We start from the raw sequence: 21,679 nt of genomic DNA on the forward strand, positions 1-21,679 counted from the left end.
AAAATACGGGAAGTAAAAATTCCATATGGTCTTAGCAAACACTGGAAATAATATTCAGAGAAGACTATTCATCTCAGCTTGAACTCATGAACTTGAAATGTATCCTGGGAAACATAGAACACAGGGTAGGAAACAAAAAGTAAAGAAGCAGGGGAATGTTCTTCTCTGCAGGAGAAAAGTTAACGTGCCAATATTTGAGATAAAGTTCAGAATATGTTTAAGAAACCTTCTTCCTCCTGTATTCATATGCCAGAGTTTGTATAAGCAACAAAAAAAAAATTTGTAATTTTATAACTAGTTCAGTTTCACGTGAGTTTTTCAGGAAAGAAGCAAAGAAACTAAAACCAAATGGAAAATCACAATGACTGCCAAAAAGAGACACAAAGGATTTTAAAATGGAATGTTTGGAAGCAGAATTTAGGCTAAAAGTGTGATTAGTTAGCTAAATGTCTCTGATCATTTTGAAAGTCCCATCACATTTATCTCTTCACTCTAGGAAGAAATTTTTAAAACTCTTCTCTTGCAAAATTTGTAAGCTGAAAGCTTTCCTCAACAAACAGAGGTTGTTAGACAAATAAATACATTAATATTTCAAAGAACATAAAAAATAAGTACCAACAGGATCCTTGCCAAGAGTAGGGAAAAGCTCTCTGATTCAGTTTGGTTCATTGATAACCTGATCAGTACACACAGCTATTGTTTTAGCCTGTTTTCCTTATCTTGGAGTGAAATAGGTGGGTTTTTCCCCCTCCCTCTGTGATAATTATTTTTGACAGTTTCATTGTTTATATATGAAACTGAGAAACTGTTAATTGAAAGAAAAAATGAGTCACTGTTTCCAGCAAGTTTTGCCAATGTTTTGATCTGTGTCAATCTGAGCTTAATTATTAAGTTTTCTTTAAAGGAAGAGGCAAAACTGTATATTTTAATTTGGCCCCATACAAATACTGTGCTCCTCAGACATACGTCAGTTTAAGAATATGAAACACTGGTAAGTAGGATCGAAAATATATTTAATGACTGTGCACCAGAGACTTACAGCCAAAAATAATGTGGATGAGAAAATATATCTATTTTTTTCATCCTTCTTTTTTTTTTTTTTTTTTTTTTTTAGAAAAGGATACGAGAAGCCTTTATAGCCTTTCAGCAGATCTGATTAGCCATGATATATGCTCTATCACTAATGATGTTGCCAAAGTCAACGTCTCTGGGCTGTAAGAGGGAAATCATGTGGAAAGCCAATTGTGTGTCGTAGGCGAGGGGCCGGCTCTGTGCCCTGTAGCCATCCACACATTCCCCTGGTGTCTGCTCTACAAATACTCATCTGCTGTCATAAACTTGCTTGGGTATTCGATGGAAATTCCTCTGTGATTTTACTGTTAATACACAAATTCAGCTTGGCAGAAATAGGCTCTGGGATAGCAGAAGTGCGAGGGAAGATTTTCCCACATGTTTACAAGCCTGGGGTGTAGATGAGAAAGAATTGGGGGGCAGAGGGATAAATGAAAAAAAAACAAAAAAACCCCTTTATATCCAAAAAGGAAAAAAAAACCAGTTTTTTTTTTAAATTGTCCTGGGGGTGCTTGAGGAAGCTGAGAACTGTTGTAGTAATCTGTCTCAAGAAGGCATTTTCACAGCAAATTGAAATGACTCTACAAAAAACCCCACATCTAGTTAGTATACTTGGCAAAATATATTTTAAAAGATGCAATTATTTGAACAGAAACACAGCACACAGTCATGGGCCAGTGACATCACTGGACTTAAGAAGAGAGAAGCTTGCAGCTTTCCTATGCCACAACAAATTTCTTTCTTTGTTTTTGGGGGGTTTTTTTGCATTTGTTTTTCCAAATCAGTATAGCTCCAAGAACTTTATGAAACTGTTTGCAAACCAAGAGGCAGTCAGTCCCACTCCTGAATGCTTTTGCTGTCCTTAGACATGGAAACATTCTTACAAGCGGTGGAAAGCTCATTGAATCAGGAATAGCAGAAATTTCAACCTACCCCTTCCACTAAACTCCTGGCTATTCCCAAAAGCAGCCAAATGTTCCAATTTTACTAGTAACTTTCAAGCTTCTATTGATTTATAAGCCCCCGAGTGTTTTCTCTAACTCCTACATAAGTGGAGGAGCCTGAAAAAAATGAGTAGTAAAGCATATCAGCCTTTTCTAAACCAGCACAGACTAAAAAGCAGATCTCCCAGAAATCTTTTGCAGGCACTACCAGCCTGCTGCTCAGCAGCAGTGCCAATGCATGGCGTGTTTGGGCAGCAGGCTGCCCCTCACCACCCCCAGCCTGTCCCTGTGACTGTATCCTCTGTCCACACGTTGTCTGTGTGCTGCTGGAGTGTATGTGCTTCCCACATGAAGCTACATCTCTCTTGTGGGACACTGAGCCACTCACCCCTGGTCAGGGACACGGTGGACATGGAACACTCACCCATCACAGCTATCACTGCATCAATCTCATAAGCCTTTGAAACTTCTCATTTTCCTCTCCTCTCTAGATGCAGCAACACATTCAGTGCATTCACAGTTTCTATGCCTGCCTTTGGGCTGCTTCACTGTTCATACTTTCTGGCTTTTTGTGCTGCTCTTTCCTGGGCATCCTCCAAAATACCTGTCAAAATGAGGTGCTCTAAATCAGCGTGCCCGCCAAAGGCTTAGGCTAAAGCCTAAAAATGAGGACAAGGTGTAGGTTTTCCATCACTGCTGCCTTGCCATGGGCATTTTGGGTTTTGTTCAAGGACAAACTATTGTTCAACTATGGAAAATAAACTCTTTTAAATCTTTTTGAAAGCAGCTTAACACATAGATTTCTGACTAAAAGAAGTTACAGGGATTATATATGAAAACTGTGTGCACTGAAGATATTTTTCTTGTTAAATTAATTCAGGAATCACTTGTACTGCTACAAAACTTCTGCAATCAACCAAGCAGGTTGCAAAGCTGAAGAATATCTTTGTGAAACAGAACAGAAGAAAAGAACAGTGCCAATGACTGAAAGGAACTGGAACATCAAAGAAATATTTTCTATCTCTTTTCTCTGAAAAAGGAATAACTGAGGTGGAATGGTTATTTTGATAGAAGGATAGCCAGGTATGAATAGCAGCTCCTGGTTGTGGTAGGAGGCTGAGGAAGGACACTCAGCTTCCAGGGAGTGGTCACTTGGAAGCAGCAGACAAAAGTGGATGTCCATCTCTTAAACAAATAGCTAAATACATGCATGCTGTTTAAAGCTCACTGTGCATTTGAAGAAATTAATGTGTATTTTTCACATCCTCTAGCGTACATATAAGGCAATGGAACTTTGACACCGTATTACCATATCAGATACTGATCGCAGTTTCTGAAAAACGTGTACATTAAAAATGTTAGAAACATTTCTTTGGGACAAGAGAAATCTTCATACCATACACCCAGCAGGTTATGCCTTTAGGGAGAAAGACAAAATAAAAAATCCTTAGTTTCACATTTTTTCTATTTAAAACTCTGTCTTTCTCTGTTGCCGTCCTCCCATACCTCCCCCATCTACCTATGAAACTATTTACTTAATTACCAGGAATTTAAGCAGCTAATCAGCTACAGTTTTTACTATAGTTTTTCTCCTGATGCATTTCATTGACTAGTTTTGCTTCGTTGCTCCCCATCATTGTTTAAGCCATCTGTCCTAGGTATTGCAATTCAAAGTTATTGTTTGCTTGCATCGGGAGTACAAAATTTTCAGTGGGGAAATTTCACCTAGGCAAATAATTTTCTGAAATTGCTTCAAATCAGTCAAAAATTTGAGGCATTAGCATCCCATGAATCCCTGTATTGGCCATTTAACATCTGAGCCCAGAAGGCTTTCTGCTGTGCTCCCAGCATCCCTGTGGTGAGGAGCATCCCTCTTGGAGGCAGCTCCTCACCACAAAAGAGTCAGTGCCACCAAACTGTCTGCCCAGTGCTGAAAATCCTCCATGCTCAGACAGTTATCATTAAAGTCCTTGAAACTGAAACTGCAATTCAAGCTCTTCAACAAGAAAAAAAAGGACAAAGAATAAAAACACATTTCTCCATCAATTTAACTCCTTTCTGATTCTGAGATAAGCTTGTTTGAAGTTTCTTCATCACCTTCAATTACAGCTAACTGAAGTCTCCAGTATGTTTACAACCTCATTTTTCCATTTACAAAGGGAAGCACAACACACTGGGATTGCACTGGAGCAAGTAATAAATGATACTATATAAAGTACAATAATGACTAGAAGGGAACATGAAGGCAATTCAGCAATTTCTCAGTGAATTCAAGGAGCACTCTTCTGACATCCTCAACTGCACATAAAGATAGAGCTCAATATCTTTGTACTGTAATAGGAATTATAAAAAAAAAAATAGTACTACAAAATGCAAAAGGAGAGCTTGCCTATTATAAATATAGACCACGCTACAGGCAAGACTCATTTTGATATCTTATTAACAAGAAAATTTTTGTGCTTATTACTCTAGGGGTACTTCATTGTAAAAATGAAGTATGCACATTTGTATACAATTATTCTCAGTATTGTTAAATAATTCTCTGCTCTGAGGAGGTGCCTGAACTTTATGATCAGCAATGACTGAAGGCAAGGCACTGTGATCTGTCAGTGACAGACTCTCTTTTTTCCCCAGCACACGGCTGTATTGCCATTTGCTCTCCTGGAAATCCTTGCCTTGCCACATCGTTACCCAGCAAAGAAGAAGGGATTGATCCTACTGGGATTTGTGGCTTTTCTGTATATCAGTTGGTAAGAATTTAAGTATTTTTTTTTCAAGTAATCTACTTTTTAAAATAAGGCCAAATGCTGTACTTTAGATTGAAAGTTCCCACCCAGACACAAGGAGTACGGCAGTATTTTCTGTGGAGAACTCATTTAAACTTCAGTTGAGACCCATGAAAACTATTTCCAAATGTAAGCGAGGCAGGTTTCTTCAAACACAATATAGATCTTGAGAACTTACACAGTGTCTCCTGCTCTTGTATGGCCTCTTAAAAGAAAGTAACTAAACTGTCATGAATTCAGGGATAATTTGAGTAATTCCTTCTGGGCTGGAGTTTTTACTTCTACTGGTACCATCAAATTTACCTCCACTCACTGTCCTGCTAGCTGCAAAACCAGAAAATCCCGAAAGGTCTGGGGGTCATGGGAGCAGGAGAGGAGTAAAACTCAGTTTAGTGTTTGGCAGGGACACGTGGCTGGTTTTAGAAACTTGAGACAGAAAATGATAAGCAGAGCCAGGTGCAAACTGGTGGGTAGCAAGGAGACATCTGCCCACCACCACCTCCCACTCCACCAGTGGACACTGCCCACATTTCCAGCAATGCACCAGGTGATCCCCAACCTGCTGGAGAAAGATCTTGAGAGAATAAGCTAAATCTAATCAGCGCCTCCCACAGCTCATAGCCATCTGTCCAGGTGTGTGTGATGCACCCCTGGAGTGGGTTTGCTCATTGCATCCTGGCTGCAGGGCTGGGATATGGAGGCACGGCCACCCCATGGGTGGGCATCTGTGGACCTCTGCCAACGTCGCAAAGCTCTCAGAGGATGCCTTGTATTGAGACCCAACTCAGGAAGGAGGCTGTATAATTTCAGGGTATTATACAACTTTCCAGAGCTGAGGAAACATCCAGGCTCTAAGGTGGAGAATACAGAGCATGTCTATAACAACAAGAGGAAGCAACTTGTCCTCATGCAAAGACTTCTGAGAAGTCACTGGAACTAAGAGGAAACCCATCCTTCCCATTCCTACTCACCAATTCTCACTCTCATCTAGAGACCGTCTTCAGACCAGTGAGTGAAAATCTGAAACAGAAAATAAACTGTTCAGATGAAACACTGGAGTGACTTGAAGCCCATCAGAATGGCTGTGGAAACAGGGGACTTGATTGATACATTACATAAGCAAATTAGGAGCCATTTATTCTAATCCTCCCCAGAACCTAATAGGATTACGACCACAGCTTCCTAAATTCCTTTTCTGTGTTCTGATTCACCCCATTGCTTAATGCCAGCTTTGTTTTGCTTGTCTTATGACAACATTTGGGTTTTACTGTCTTTGAGACCAGACTGCTCTTAGAGCCATGTGAGCCCTGCTTTCCCCTAAAATCCCTATCAGCTGAGCAATTTCATCCCTCGGGAGACATGACTCATATCAGGACCTGAATCCACACAAAGAATGAAGATCAACACAAGCATCAACACATTGGAGGCCTCCAAGTGTCTTCTATGAGTTGGTGCTGCATTGTGTTGCCAGGGTCCTGAGTGGAAGGTGGTCCCTGTGTGCCAGGCCCCTCATGAGTGGATAAAAGATATTAGAATGTCACAAATCAGCAAGGAACCTCCTGCCTGGTTTCTTCTTGCCTCTACTTCGTGGTTCCCAGCAAAACATAGACAACAGCTTTCAGCCAACAGAAATATTTTCTGGCCTGTGCACTGAAATCTCAACACTCGTACATATTTTACTGTTGGTGCTACAACCTGGTGATTTAATCGCCCCACTTGGGCACCATATGTTTCACAAGCAGCAGAGTCCTTCCTCCAAGCCTCTCCTTGGACTATCACTGCCATTGCTGCCGTGCCAATGGGCTGAGAAGCGACTGGTCCCTCCAAGGCAGCAGAGAAACTGAGCAGCCAGGTACACCTCGCACAGGACACCAGCCTCTGAGCAGGGTGTCACTGTGGCTTTGAACAGTCATTTACTTGGGTTTGAAAATACAGGTTGGAGTGCTTCATATGAGACACACCAGCTGGCCAAATTGCATTCAGATAATCTAGTTCCTCGCTATATAAAAGAAAGGTGGTTGTCAGTCTCTGTTTTACTCTTTGAGCTACGATATGGAAAGAGGAGTCCTGTGCAGTGAAGAACTCATGCTGACATTTGCACAGGCTCCACTTAGCAGTTGGACTTCAGTGTTTCTGCTCAGCCTCTCAGGGGCCTTTCCTGCAGGCTTTTTTTTTTCATTTTTTCTTTTAAAATTACTTAGGTTTCACAGCTCTGTTTGTTAGATAAAAGAATCTTGAATCATAAAAATGAGTCCCTACATTTAAATATTTCCATGCTCAGTCCAGACAGCTCGACTATCAATCTCCTCCATTTCTCCTCTCTATCCCTCAGGTGAGGATAGTAAATCTTTATTTACAGGCAAGACAAAACCACCTTTTAATGCCCCACTCCTTCCTTTTTTTACTAGAGAAAGGAAGAAGCATCTTTTCAGCTTTCTTTTTTTTTCCTCCTTAGAATTCTCCCATTCCTCAATGTCATGACACAGTTTCAGGATAGTGTGGCAGCCCGTTTGTCACTTCACTTTTAAGCATGATGCTCAGTAGCAGGCTGGGTGACATCAGAAAAAATTGCAATTGTGTTCCCATGTTAGCACTGGTGGTGGAAAGTATGGCATAATCCTCAGATATGTTTTATTTTAATGAAGAATTTAACCTTTTAGGACCATTTGGACCCACAAGTTTGTTTTAGGGAAGTACTGTCCTTATTAAAGTGGCACATTGTGGTAACAATCAATGAAGACTTACCCTATTTCTTAAATTCTTTACATAATAAATACAAATATAAATAATTTTGTTCATGAAAAGTATTTAAAAAACCCCATTTTTTCCTATACTTAAGATATAAAAGATCACTTTTATATTCTTTAGTTCAGGCATTCTCTATTAACCACTCTTATGAGCCATAAACAACAAACATATTACCAGCAAAGTGACAGCCACGACAAGATATTCTCTGAGAGAATAAAAAAGGCAGAAAGAGAGGGCACAATTAGAAGAAAAGAAACCCTATAAAGCAGGCATATTAATCTTCTTTCTTTTCCAAACCATGTTTTGCAAACACTTCTGGTACAAAAGGGTGAAACAGCCACATCTGTTTCCCACCTAGCCATTCTTCTTCTCTTCTTTCTCTTACAAAAGAAAAGCTGCTGGAGAATTCCCCTTGCCCTCCCACCTCCTGAAAACTTCTTTCCACTCCTCAAAACAGTGGTCAACAGCAGAAGGATTGAGACAGGGAGGAACAGCTCTGTGTCTCCACTGACTCTAGGGATCTGGATAGGGGCTGAAAGGCTGTTGTATCTAAAGAGCAAACATATGTGAGATCTTATTTGAATAAGCTTCACTTAGCATAGCCAAGTGCATATCCCTGTTCCTGAACATTTTGCTATTTTACTGTGCTTTTACTGCTGTTAATAGCCAATGCCACCAGGGTGACAGCAGAATATTGTGTGCATTTCAACCTTCACTGAAACCCATCTAATTTAGCACTGGCTCAAGTGTGCTTCACAGCAAATAGCCCAAGAGCCCAAGTGCCGAGGAGATGCAGTGACAGCCGAGCTAATTTTCTCTGTATCAAGCCTGTTTTGATAACTCAGCCCCTCAGGAGCTGGAAATTTTGAAGTGGTTCTTCTAATTGAATGGTCCTAACCAAAGGTAAATTCTCTCCTTCCTTGCCTAGGGTCCTGTGGATTTATTCTGTAACAGGAGAGTGGGTATATCCTCTCTTTGCTTTGTTCAGCCCCCCTGGACTAGCAGCCTTTTTTGCCGGTAGCCTTGCCATCATCGTCGCCTTCTACAACTTCGGAGAGTTCCTCAACCGTATGATATGGGGTCAGCCCAAGTTTTCTTCATTACTTCTATGCATATGAAAAAAGTACCCCTGAAATGAACTGCTGTGATTGCCCAGGCAGGCAGGAAGAGGAAGGGGGCATGAGTACAGTGGGGAAGGTGTTGGGATGGTGGCACTAGGGTGTCAGATAGTCATTGTTGTGTCCCACACACGTGCTAACAAATAGAGAACAGATTGGAGCAAGGATCCCAACCCTACCAGACAAAGGTTGGACCAGCTTCCTCTAATTTGGGTCAAGAAGCACTTCTTACCAGCATAATCACTGGATTTTGAATTCCTGCTCAAAGAAGGGTCCAGAGAAGCCACATGTCTTGGGCTAAAACTCTTACACCTGCATCACATGTTGTTTGTCAGACTAGGGATTAGCAGCATTTACTGCAAATTTACAGGAATGCATTCGTGTATCCAAGGAAAAGCACTGTGGCAGCAGCTCCATGACTAAAACAGCACTTTGGAAACTTTTACAAACTGTTGAGAATTTTTCCCTTCTGCTTTAGCAGTGGTATGACCAGTAGTGACCTAAAAAAAGTGAAAAGCAGCTTCCTTGGACATAATGGGCAGTTGGAGGGGGGAAAAAAACGTAGTTTAGGAAAGCATATTTAACAAGTGGAAGAAAGAGAGAACTGAGGAAGCACCTTTGGGGGTTTGGCATGGGATACTATTATTATTGTTGCTATTATTATTTCTGTCATTGTTATTCTTTCTGGTTTCCTCTCCTTTTTCATTCATTGAATTTTTGAGGATGAAAGTGTTTCTGTCAGGAAAACGTGTGTATTTTATTAAGGACAAATGTGGGAACATTTGCAATTTCTTAAACTAGCTTTCTGATTAAAGAAAAAACACTGCAAAAACACCTCTGAAAATAAATAAGACAACCTCCCTCTGTTCCCAGGGAACATTTGATGCATGATCCATTTTGCAAAGTCTCACATGCCTGTCAAGCCAAAGTAGAGTGTCTGTAGCTAGTCTCTCACCATCCGTACTCAGCTACCTAAAAGCAGCAGATTGGCTTTCAAATGTGCTGAATAACCAGCTTCACCGCTTGCTACCTTTGCAAACAAGATGCTTGCTCTACATGTCCATGTTTGGAGATTTTGGCCACATTCTATTCTGCAAAAACATCATATGAGATGAGGATTTCTGGTAAATGAAAACAGATCTGCAGCCTTTCTGAACTAGCTCTGGTTTAAGAGGCATCACATATAAATAGTAACTACTGCTAATCAAAGACTGCACCACCACCACATGATGGCATAAGTCTTTATTTGAGATATTTGATACATTTATGTATCAGATTTTTTCATCACTGAGTACATATTAGTAATTTTAGGCCTAGAGTATGCCTGCTGCATAAGCTGGAGATAATCAGAATAAAAATAATTTGATTTCCAATGTGTTAACTGATTGGACAAAATATTGTGCCAAGCAGAGATCAAATTAACTGCAAAAATTAGATGCATATTCAACAGCTGACTAAAGAAACTTGGGCAAGAATTCAACTTTACTGTGCACACAGAGAGGCAGAAAAGCACCCCAGTTGTGGTAGCATGAATGTAACCTCAGAGTATGTATATAAACAATACACAATATTCTCCATTGATATCTGGTGTGCTCTTGTGATCCCAAGAGGCCTCATCTGTGTGGTGGGTCTGCCTGTCCATGCATAACTGCTTTTTTTCAAAGGAGCCACAAAATCCTGGCCTTAACAATTACATGGTGTTTTCATCCACATGCAAGACACTCCCCTTGAGTTACAGTTCCCCGTGTTGGTGCCAAGTGTTCTTACTGATCCACATCCCAGCTGTGTCCACCCAAGAGAAGAGTAGGACTTCCTTAAGCTGGTATCAATAACGAAGTCCCAATAAGCCTTGAAACATAGCCACAGGGAAGCTATTCCAAATTACAGTGTGCCAGAGTTTTAATATATTCCTGACTGAGACAAATTTTTGGTTCAACATTGCCAGAGAAAAAAGAGCTGCAAACTGAATGAAAATGCGATTCCAACATACCTTTGTTCCCACAGCAAAAATGGCTCCGTGTACTTTTTTGCATCCTACCCTTTCCTCTCTCTCCTTCCCATCACAATAAGGCAGAGGATGCAGTGGAAATGATCCCGCAGAAAACAAATAAAAGCAACCAACCAACCAAAAAACATGCCCCCCCTCCACCACCACCCCCCAAGCAAAACAATCAGTGGTGGTAGAGGACAGACCTCTTAATCTTTCCATACTCTCCACTCTGCCCACCTTCTCTCTCCCTCAAAAGATCAAGTGCACTTTTGATCTCTCTTTTGCTTCTTCCTCGTTCCCCAAAGGCAGTTTGTGTTACAGGTTAATACAGATATCTGTTAGGTTCCTATAAGCACATCTGAAAACACCTTGTGCAATAACACCTGAAGCCACCAAAAAATTAGACCTGATGCTGGTGGGATCTGACAAGGCAGAGCTCTCTGGCTGGGCTGCTGGCACCAGGATTCTACCCAGTAGAAAAAAAATCTGAGGCTGTTGCTTCTTTTTATTTCTTTCCCACTCGAATGAAGAATGGTTCCCCAGAGGTGTTTATTCAAAGGTGCAAGAAGCGATTAACAAACAGCTCTACCAGAGTGGAAAAGCCTGGCTCCCTTCTGGACTTACATCCTGTGGCAGACCATAGGCTGCTAATGAAGCTTGTTCCACAGCACACCATGCTTCATTTGGGCTCTTCCACACTCCCTTATAACTCTGGGACATTATTATTTTTCCTAAAACCAGCTACATAAATATTTACTCTTTTTCACACTTAAAGGGATATTTAGTTCCAGCTTATTCCAAAGTCTGTAGATGGCAGCTTCCAGCTTCAAGCAAGTAAGTGTTAAATCTACGCCCTGTGCTTGACCGAAAAGATGCAGAATCATTTCCGAGAGCTGGAAAATCTAGGCTGTAGAATAACATAACCTTTTTTTTCCTTTTCAGGATGCCAGACCCTAAATTCATTTTATTATTTATAGACAAACTGTTTCATACAGTATTGGAGGTTTTAAAAATGTATTATCTCTCATGTGCCTCTCCTCTCCCTCCCTTTGCACAGTTGGATTGGTGGTAACTAAGGCAACCCAGCTGCACAGCCTGAGAGGCACAGAAAATAGTACCAGTAATGACTTCTTTTTGTTTTAAATCCCAGAGTTTCTAGAGTACAAGACAATGTTGAGCAATAGAGAAACTCCAATGAGGATAATTTGAAACAATGAGCTGATTCTTTTACTGCCATAAATTTACCTCAGCCAAGGACTTGGCTGCAGGGTCTGAGTACCAAAGATGAACCGTGTGATAGTTTCTCCCCTTCCTGATGGATGGAAAGCATCACACAGGCAACTGATCTCATGTTTCTTTGACCAGTCAAACTAGAATCCCCAAAAATAAAGCAAAGCAGTGCTTGCTTGGGGTTTGCTCTTGTTGGGTCAATCAGATCCTTGGGAGAAATTTGGATCAAAGTTCTCCACATGAGACAGAGCAACCTTTCAAGTGAGGTCTCTTATCTAGAACTCACATTTAAAGATGGAGCACATTCATTTATCTTCCATCTAACACATCTGAAAAAACCCCAAATTAACATTCATCGGCTGCTTCATTTCAATACTCTGAAATGCAGCTGGAGAGGAGCTATAGCTACTTGCTCCACCAGTGATTGAAAAGCCTCCCGACACTTTTGCCTCTATTGGCAAGATTTTGTGGGCTCAAGGCCTCTCCCAGAGAAATGCTTACCACCACATGGTGGAACTGTCCTTTGGGAGAGAAACAGGGGAGGAATGGAAGCTGATTGTTGGAGTGGGCAGCAACTCCAAGAGACCCACCTAGAAGGTTGCTGTCCACCAGAAGAGAAATCTTTGGCCAGCAGCTGGCTGAGGAACACTGTCAGGGGAAAAACAAAAATTAAAGATATTATACTGCAAGGGGAAATGCAGCTCAACAGGAATAAGAGCCATTGCTTTGAGGAAAAGGAGAAAACTTATGGTGGAATACCTTTCTTATGCTCAGTGCAGAGATGGATGCACTCTTCCAGATCTTCTATGAGCTCTTAAATATCTTGGGAAGACATTGCTGAAACCTATTTACCTAAGGCTAAAAGAAAGTTAAACAACAATCTTCTCTTTAGCCTGTTTTTCCTCCTTTTTATTTTGGAGTACTTTTGCATTCAACGCATTTTCCAGAATCATATAACATGTTTTCACAACTGATTATTTTCCCTGAGTTTTATTTTTGTATTTATGGGCTTTTGAAACCAAGCTCCCTTAATACCCTGTAGCCTTGGGAAATCCAGCCTATGTGACAGCTCACAAATCTGTGCAATACAAAGCAATACTATAATAAGATTGAATCCTTGATGCTGTCATTATTCCGAGCAGCTGTTGAGATTGCAGAAACCCAAATGGCAAATAAAGGAATGCAAAGGGCAACTGTGTGGGGCATGAAGCTGTGCCACCATTGTACTGGTACAGGCTTATCAACAGCAGGTTTTGTATGAAAGTTAAAATGCTGATGTTCTGCACATAGTTAGTACTCCAGACACAGGTTCTACCCTTTGTTATTACAGTATCCAGGAGGGATTTTTAATCTGAGATTCCTTTCCAGAGGATTTGTTGTATCATGCAAAGAATAAGAGTCCAGAGTCTATCTATTCCTTTCAGTGACCAAATGATGTTTATATCCATAATTTCCCTATCTTGCCAATGATTAATGGAACTCAGATTTTACAGAATTTAAATCCCAGAGTTTGGAAACTAAATATGAGTATTTACTTTTGACTCATCCATTCGTCCTAGTTGTACCACAAACCTGTGATGGCCCATTTATGTCCTTCATATTTGTCACTCCCCAAAGCTGCAGTTTATCCCTCAGGCAGAGATGACTGACTGTGTAAAGGAAACCTGCACTATTTGTCACAGGTCTTATTTTTGGTGATAAGTCTATCTGGCGATCCAGTGGAGGCAGACTGGATTGGAACCTCTCACAAACCGGAGCTTATGCATTCATCAGTGGAGGCCAAACATTAAGAAGCCCTGGTTAACACACTGGTCCTGGCCTGCCAGGCTATTTTTTTTTCTTTGTGGTTTGGATTTTTTTCCCTTAGCCATAAATATAAATTTGGTCAGTACACACCAAGACAATACAGCAATTAGTGTTTCAGAGCCTCTGAGGTCCATGGACAAGGAAAGACCATTTAAAGGAGAGTTTCCTATGCGTGAATGATCATCGGAGGGGAAGAAGAGAGGCTGAGACAGTGTATTAGAAAAGGTACCCATAAACAGTTGATTATTGCCACACTGGGTGCCCCAGAGCAGCACAATAACTGGTGCTTCAGAAAGCTGTGGGATTTCAGTAGGTCCTGTGCTGTCCTGACCAGCCATGTGAGGATCCTCCAGCTTTTCACATGCTCTTACAACAAGCTAGGTTTGCGTGGTGGCAGATAGTTTCTCCCACTGGCAAAGCACAATTATTCTCAATGGGTGTGGCCCATGGCAGATTTCAAATAATTCTTCAGTCGTTGAGTAATCTGTTACTTGCTGGGGACAGCCCAGGCTCATTTGACTTCTGCAGCACTTTAGCATTAGCAGCTGGTCCAAGACATGCACTTGCAGTTCACTCCCACTCCCAGATGGGTAGAGTTCCCCACGGATGTTGGGAGGCTGGGGCCAGTTTCACATCCTCCTCATCCCTGATTGTGTGAAAGGACTTCTCTGTTGTGCCTTCCCCCTCAGATCCCAATAATGTCTTCTCCTCTGTCTCCAAACAGGAGATTCAATAGTAATACTGGACCACAAGTGGAAAGGCAAGTGAATCCTCCTCTTGAAGCCAAGCAATCTCTCCATGAATGCTGAAGCCACGAAGTAGAGGAAAATAAACATAGCTGTGATAAATCCTTTCTCTGATGCATTGCAGCTTCTGGTGAAACCATTATGACATCAGACATATGGAAAACTGGTGGAGAATATGAAATGTTTGCCTCTTTCATGATAACTCTGCGACTGCTATGAATAAGAAAATTGTGTTCATCTGTTTACACAGATTTCTCATCTCTTGCACAACGTACGTGAGGATGTGTCCATGGTTAAAAGTTGTCACTGGTAAATGCACTCCCTCATGAGCCTCACACCACTCTGTAAAAGACCTGTGAATGCAAGCCAGCTCTTGTTTGGATTGCCCTTCATCAAGTCTGGAAAAAATTAAGAGGAGAGATAATTTTAACAGTGCTGCGACTTCCAAGCTAGCTAGATAACAAATTGGGCTAACAAGCACTGTAATTAGAAATGTCTGCTCAGAAAGTTCACCAAGAAGCCGAGTTCTTCTAACGAGAAACTTTCTGTAATATTAATATGCTTATATTATGCTTAATATCTCCCCTCCATTTTAACAGGAAATCTGAAGGCAACAGTTTCTTCCTTTTTCTTGGTTTCGGTTAATCTCGCAGCAAAAGTAACCTAATTATACTGACTGTATGATTGCTTTGACAGAAAGCATGTTAATTTAAAGCACTGTTTAACATAAAGCTGCCTGCCATATAATTACACTCCATTCACATGTTTACTAATTTTCCTCAATATAGTTGATTTCTGTTATTAGCCTCAACATTTTGTTAACATCCAAACACTGGAGATCTGCTTTGCAAACTCCAATAAACATGCAAAACCGAGAGTAGCACAAGTGTTCCTTAACGGTCAATGTGAAAAAGAAAAATCTCTCTTATTATTCCTGCATTCAAAGAGGATTTGAAACTAGTTGCAGTACTTAAATGTCTAAATCCATCCTCATTGCCAAAACCCTCGCTTAGAGCTACTGTGCACACCGTTCACCAGGGTGTTATTTTCACCTTTCAAATGCCGCTGGAGCTCAGTAAAAACAAAACACATTGTAAGCTGCCTGTGAGCAATAAAAAGATAATGTGTATACATAAGATTGTTCTTCTCATGTGTTAAGCACCTGATAAAAATTCTAATCTGGGAAGTTAACGTGCTAGGCCTAGGCTGTAAACTAAGTGAACTCAATGAGTGACATGCATGCATTCAGTAATTCCCAGCCTATCTAGATAACTCGCTCCAGCTAACTTTGCGAGGGGAATGCAAGCAATTACACATGCCCACGCACAAACACACTCCTCCCTCCTTTTTTGTTGAAGCTGAAAGATGCTGGTCAAAGGAAATATATTGGAGAGACAATCAGAAGAAAAAATATGGAGGGAATTAGGGAAGAAGAGAAAGTTATGGGAACTGTCTGTACAGGTTTGTTGGGTGTTTTTGTCTCTACTTCTCTTCTTTTTAAATTCTTTTATTTTGTACTGATACACCAGTACAAAGAGTTTAATTGTCAGAAACTCAATACGAAGCCTGGGCCCCAGCACGGTGGGATAGGTCTTTCAACTTTCACCCAGAGAAGCCAAATGACAGACCTCACCTCTCAGCTCCTGTTCACACCAGTGGTACATTTGGGATCTGATGTGGTGACTGAGCTGCTGGACTACAGGGCTTTGGGGAGAATCACAGGGAAGATTGCTTATTTATTTATTTATTGTTTATTATAAAGGGCTCATAAGAGACACTTCTCTCTGCTACATCCTGTATGGAGAGAAGCTGGATTCTAGTCATGCACTTTGGGAAAGCAATGAGGAATGCCTGTCCCCAAAATACTACTGCTGGGATCTTGGATTTGCTTTGTTTCTTTTCTCTCATATCCACAAAGCTCTGAATGGATGAAAATGTGTCATTGCTCACAAAACAACATTTTCCCTCTGATTTTTCAAAAGGCTTTGCTGAGACACCCTGTGTAAGGATCTGGCCTTGATGACATTTACACCCAATTTCTCTTTCCAGTCCATCAGTCTCTCCCATTTCATTTTAAGTATGCGAAGCCAGTCAGAACTGTTTATTTATAGCCGTCAGTGTGCACGGCTGTATAAATTAGCTGTTATTACTGAAGGAGGTGCCCGCCCACTCGCCCAGAGCAGCTGCACAGGAGCCCTTTCATGCTGCTCCACGGAATGCAGCCCCAACGGGCAGGGAAACGATGCTGTCCCAGGCAGACGAAGGGACCACGGCTCAAACCCCTGGGCGAAAAAACAGCAATTAATTTTTTCCACAGTGCAATCTGCAGCATGACAACCACAATTACCTAATACTGTTTAGACCTGCCACTTGCATTTGGCAGAGAGAGAGAAAATGAGGGATTAAATTCATCAGAGGAAAAAAAAACACCCAGACTAGAACCTACCCCTGGACTTTCGTTTTATAAGATTAAGCAATATTTGTTTAGAGGGGGTGAGGGGGAAAGGACAGTGGGGGGATGGAAATGCAAAACTGGTTTTTATTTGAGACAGAGGACCATCAGAAAATAAGGACCCATCCCATAGACACACACACACACACACACACACACACACACACACACACACACAGACAGAGCTGTTTCCAGCTGAAACAGCTGGAAAGCAATATCCACCACCATGAGGAGCTTTCATCTTAACTCACACCTTTGTAACAGTTTACTTCCACAAAAAGCATAGGCAAGTGCTAATTTATTCCCTCCCCAGATTCCCACACAAATTTCTTGGTTTGGGTCTCTGCCAGAGCTTCAGGGTCACAATGTGACCTCAACAACATAATTTAAGATTGTTCCAAGTCTTCAGTGGAACTACTGAGGATTTACTTTGATGGATATGGAGCCAGGATCTGGCATGCAGAAAATATGCATTTACATTCTACCAAAGTGTCTAAAATAGTTGCCCAGGGATGCTGAAATTCAATTTGAGACCTTGTATTCACTTGGCAGAGCACATAATTAAATATTTTGTGCCACAAAATTAACCAGAGTCTCAGGGGTATGGGTAAGGGACGGCTTAGAATCAGCTGTGAGAGCCAAACTAAGACCTACTTCCCAGGCAAGTTATTCAGTAAATATTGGAAAAAAATCATTGCCCAAAAAGTCATAAATGGGTTCATAATAATTTTTGCTAGTATTTAATCTTGCTGATTATCTGTACTAACCTCTTACCTCAGAGGAAGAGGCTATCAGCAGTAGGGATTAATTTAAATAACCCAATATCAAGAACTGCTCTTGAACTAAAGCTCCTGCTTTACAGCTAAAAACTGTTCTTGAATTAACAAATTGGAAAGAAGCATCAGGTAAAAACCAAATACAATTACAATAGGCCAGACCTCAGAACAAGTGGTTAAAAGCCCTAAAGCAGAATTTTTGCCTTTTGCGGTCTCCAGAGACCCTACACTGTAGAAGTTCCATGTTCCTGAAAAACAAACCAAATTCCTTTAGTGTTTGATGTCACTACCCCTCAGTTTAGATTTCAGATATGGTGAGTCTAAAAACAAGGGTTTGAGTTAAACCTCTAGGATGTGGTCCAATAATAGTTCTGAGCTATAAAATTTAATGGTAATACTTGGTGTTTCAAATGTCACTTTCTATCAAATGCTCTCAAAACATAAACATAAAGCTGCCTGCCATGTTTATGAAGCTTTAAGCAAAGCTTCAAGTTCCTTTCACCTTGAGAGGGAAATTTCCCTCAGTACCTGGAGAACGGCATACTATAAGAGAATAATGCTTTATTTTACACCTTAGACAAGCAGAATTACCTCCTCCAAGTATGCAGGACAATATGGTTTTACTGTTGGTATGGACTAGGTTCCTTAGGCAGAGGAGAAAGAAACCAATATATACCAACACAAGACTGCTTTTTGAGATGTTAGTTCAAGTTTTTGGTGGGGAAACCCCCAGTGAGTGTGCAAAAGCATCAGTGCTCAAGTGGGAAATGAAGACACGTGTATAACAGGGGCTCCATGGTTAAGCATTTCTTCCCATCAGGCTTTTCTAGCTGCGGACAGAGAGAAGCACAACTGTGGAAGTGTGCTTCAAACAGGGAAGAACCACACTTTCAACCATAGAGGTATTACGGCCGGAAAAGACCTCTAAGATCATCGAATTCAAACATTAACCCAGCACTGCCAAGTCCACCACGAAACCATGTCCCAAAATGCCACATCCACGCGTCTTTTCAGCACCTCCAGGGACGGCGGTTCCACGACTCCTGTGGGCAGCCAGCTCCAGCGCCTCCAGCCGCCCATGTCCCTGCTGCAGCGCGGTGCCCAGAAGCGGACACAGCGCCGGAGCCGCGGCCTCACCGCTGCGAGCACCCGCCGCACTCAGCACAGAAGCGGCAGCACCGCTGCCACCGGGCTCCCCAGCGCCAGAACCAGCGCGGCAGAGCCCAGCAGCCCCGCTCCGCCGGAGGTGCCAGCGCTGCGGCCGCTCCGTGAGGGGCAATTCCCGGAGGGAAGCGCGGCAGGGCGGGAGTGCGGCCCCGATCCCGAGGTGCCACAGCGCCCCCTGGCGGCGGCCCGCCCCGCAGCCCTGAGGGGCACGGGCGGGAGCCGAGATCCCGGGGCGATTCCCGGGACAGCTCCGCCGGGCCCACCGCCGGGAAGGGCCTTTTCCCACCGCGGAAAGAGCCGCGTCCTCCCCATAGCAGCTCCTTGCATCGCCCATGGGTGGGCGACTCCAGCGTTTCAGGGGTGCAGCGGCCTCAGCGTTCGTGAATAATTCCATCAGGACACGCCTGGTGGGTTCTCAGGGATGCAGCAGCGTTCACCTCTGGAGCACGGGGGCAGCCCTTTGGCCCTGGCGTTCTTGCACTCGCACATCTGCGAGCCCAAAGCAGCCCCAGGCCAAAGCAAATCCCCGCGGCGTCCCACTGCGGCGCCTCGCAGTCAGCCAACACCACCTTATTAAGTCAAAATCGCAGGAAGAGGGAGAACAAATAGAATGTCATTTTGATCAACGCATGTGACAATTATGTGTGAGAAGAAAAACCCCGAAAGTTAGGAGAGCACATTGTTTTTATCCATAGGTTCGGTTTTGTGGATGTTTTGCACTTTTTTCATTTTTTCCCCTCTTTACCAACCCTCTCCCTTTTTTTTTTTTTTTTTCTGTTTTAAAAAACAGATGTTGCCAAATGTTTTTGAATCACACATACTCCAAAATGCCTCACAATCATTTGTGGAACCACCCCCAGGCTCTAAAGCCTTATATCACTAATGCAGCCTCCTTGTTGCTAGCTTGCCAAACAATAGCCATTGTTCCTGAAGGGTCTAGCCAAAAATAATATGATGTGCAACTGCCTTCCCACTGTTGTCTTTGCAAAACTACTTAAAAGTTCCAGAGATGCCTTTACGGATGGTGTACAGTACAAATAAATCCGAAAGGAGCAGAACAATTGGAAAAGCTTGTAGGAACATTGGAAATGGGTGGAGTAGAAATAAAAAAATTGTGGGGGGTGGAAGAGAGAAAAGCATTATGAGAAAGAGTTTATATTAAATGATAGTGAAGTGTTTAGTTATGCAGCTGTTTTTGTGTTGTTGCAGAAGTGAAACCAGAAATATTTGAGTATTCATATCACTACAACTTGCATATAATTCATGAGTTTGGTAGCTGTGCAATTGCACCTAAATGATTCTTTTATGCAGCTCTGATTTTGGAAAGAATCACTTTGAATGAAGAATTGGGAGGGAATATAAAATGGCTACCATTTCTGCCTGGAGAAATACATTATCTGAAGAAGAAATATCTGGAAATCATAGGGGGGGGTCACAGACCCACAGATATATATATATATAATATACATATATAAATATTGCCTGTAGCTTATGGGCAGTCTGGTCTGTATTGAATTCAAAACGTAAGCATTGAGGCACGGGAACAAAAAAAAGAGTTATTTTGAACTGCCATCATAAAAATTTAATTTATTTCTTATGTGTAGTTCATTAAATATCAGTGAAGGGTCAGCTTGACTTTTCTGCTCTTAGTAGTCCAGGCCATGAAAGTGGCTCCTTCATGAACCAATAGAACTTCCTACGGCTGTTCTCTGTGTTGTACATCTCCGGATATAAAGATCACGCATCTTCCGTCAGCAATACATTTATCGATAAAGAAAGCCCTGCAAGGCAGGTCAAATCCACAGGCACACTGTGTGTGGTGTAAGAATCGACTCTCAAGTGTTCCTTTGCATTTCTACTTCGAATCATCGATCGACTTAGTCATCCTAAGTCTCAGTCCTAGACTCTGATACAAATTCAGAGCTGAACTTTGACCGCAGTCCTGAATCAGAGGTATAGGAAAAAACTGAGCAAGTGAAAAAAAGTCACCATAACTATTTCAGAGGAAAGCTAATTAAAAAAAAAAAGAAAAAAAACCCACAACATTTTGGCAAATACCAAAGCTGATATTTCTACCTAATGTAATTCAATTATGAGGTATTTACTAATCACATTTATTGTTAACAAATTGTTGCGAGTGCCTACTACAATGGGCCTCTGTTTAGCCATTACTGGCTGCTTGACAAATGATCTGCAGTGTTAGAAGGTCATAGAAAAGTAGGAGAGAAGCACTGGGAGGGGGAAAAAAAGGGAAGAAAAAATACCTCAAACCCCAACTATACAGCAAGACGAGACTGTGGGAGAATCTCAGATATGCTCTTTAAGTATAGCCATCCCTTATAAGGAAGAAAATCATTACCAAAGTAAAGCACAGCCTGTGGACAAAGCCTGTGCCACTCAGATGTACCCCCAGTGTGTGTCTCTGGTGACGTGCCCGTGTACTCATCATGCAAGTATGTTCCACCCAATGTACAGCTGCAGCGTCTTCCTCCCCGGGGGACACGGCATCCAAATGTCCAGAGAAACAACATGTGAGCCCAGGTCTGACCTCCTGACCTCCACACGCTGCAAGCTGCTTCCAGAGCTGAGGGAAAGGAAATGACCCAGAGGAAACAATGCAGGACATCATTCCATGAGTGCACTCTTGTGGTCAGCTGGGAAAACAAAAAACCAAACCAAGAAACGAAACAGTCATGACAGAAATTAGGTTGAGCTGGTCATTACGCTGACAGAAAAAATGCCTTTCCTTTTAGTGGCTGTGGTGCCTTTTAGGAGTTTCTGTTTTGTTTTGCAGAATTGCTGGGGTTTGGAGTTTCCCGATTATCAGAGCCCTCCCAAAGCACTC

At 42.0% G+C, this 21,679-nt stretch overlaps 1 protein-coding gene across 1 annotated transcript in view; it reads left to right on the plus strand.

Annotated features, from left to right (window-relative positions):
• Window positions 1-15,575, plus strand: part of ADTRP (androgen dependent TFPI regulating protein) — a 31,257-nt gene extending 15,682 nt beyond the window's left edge. Inside the window, exons 4-6 of the mRNA XM_059852421.1 lie at window positions 4,650-4,765; window positions 8,478-8,629; window positions 14,418-15,575. Coding sequence (XP_059708404.1) covers window positions 4,650-4,765; window positions 8,478-8,629; window positions 14,418-14,461 — 312 coding nt within the window. The 3' untranslated portion in view covers window positions 14,462-15,575. The remainder of the gene's footprint in view (window positions 1-4,649; window positions 4,766-8,477; window positions 8,630-14,417) is intronic.
• The last annotated feature ends 6,104 nt before the right edge of the window (window positions 15,576-21,679 follow it).

The sequence above is a fragment of the Haemorhous mexicanus genome, chromosome 1 (genome assembly GCF_027477595.1).
Source record: "Haemorhous mexicanus isolate bHaeMex1 chromosome 1, bHaeMex1.pri, whole genome shotgun sequence".
NCBI classification, from domain to species: domain Eukaryota; kingdom Metazoa; phylum Chordata; class Aves; order Passeriformes; family Fringillidae; genus Haemorhous; species Haemorhous mexicanus.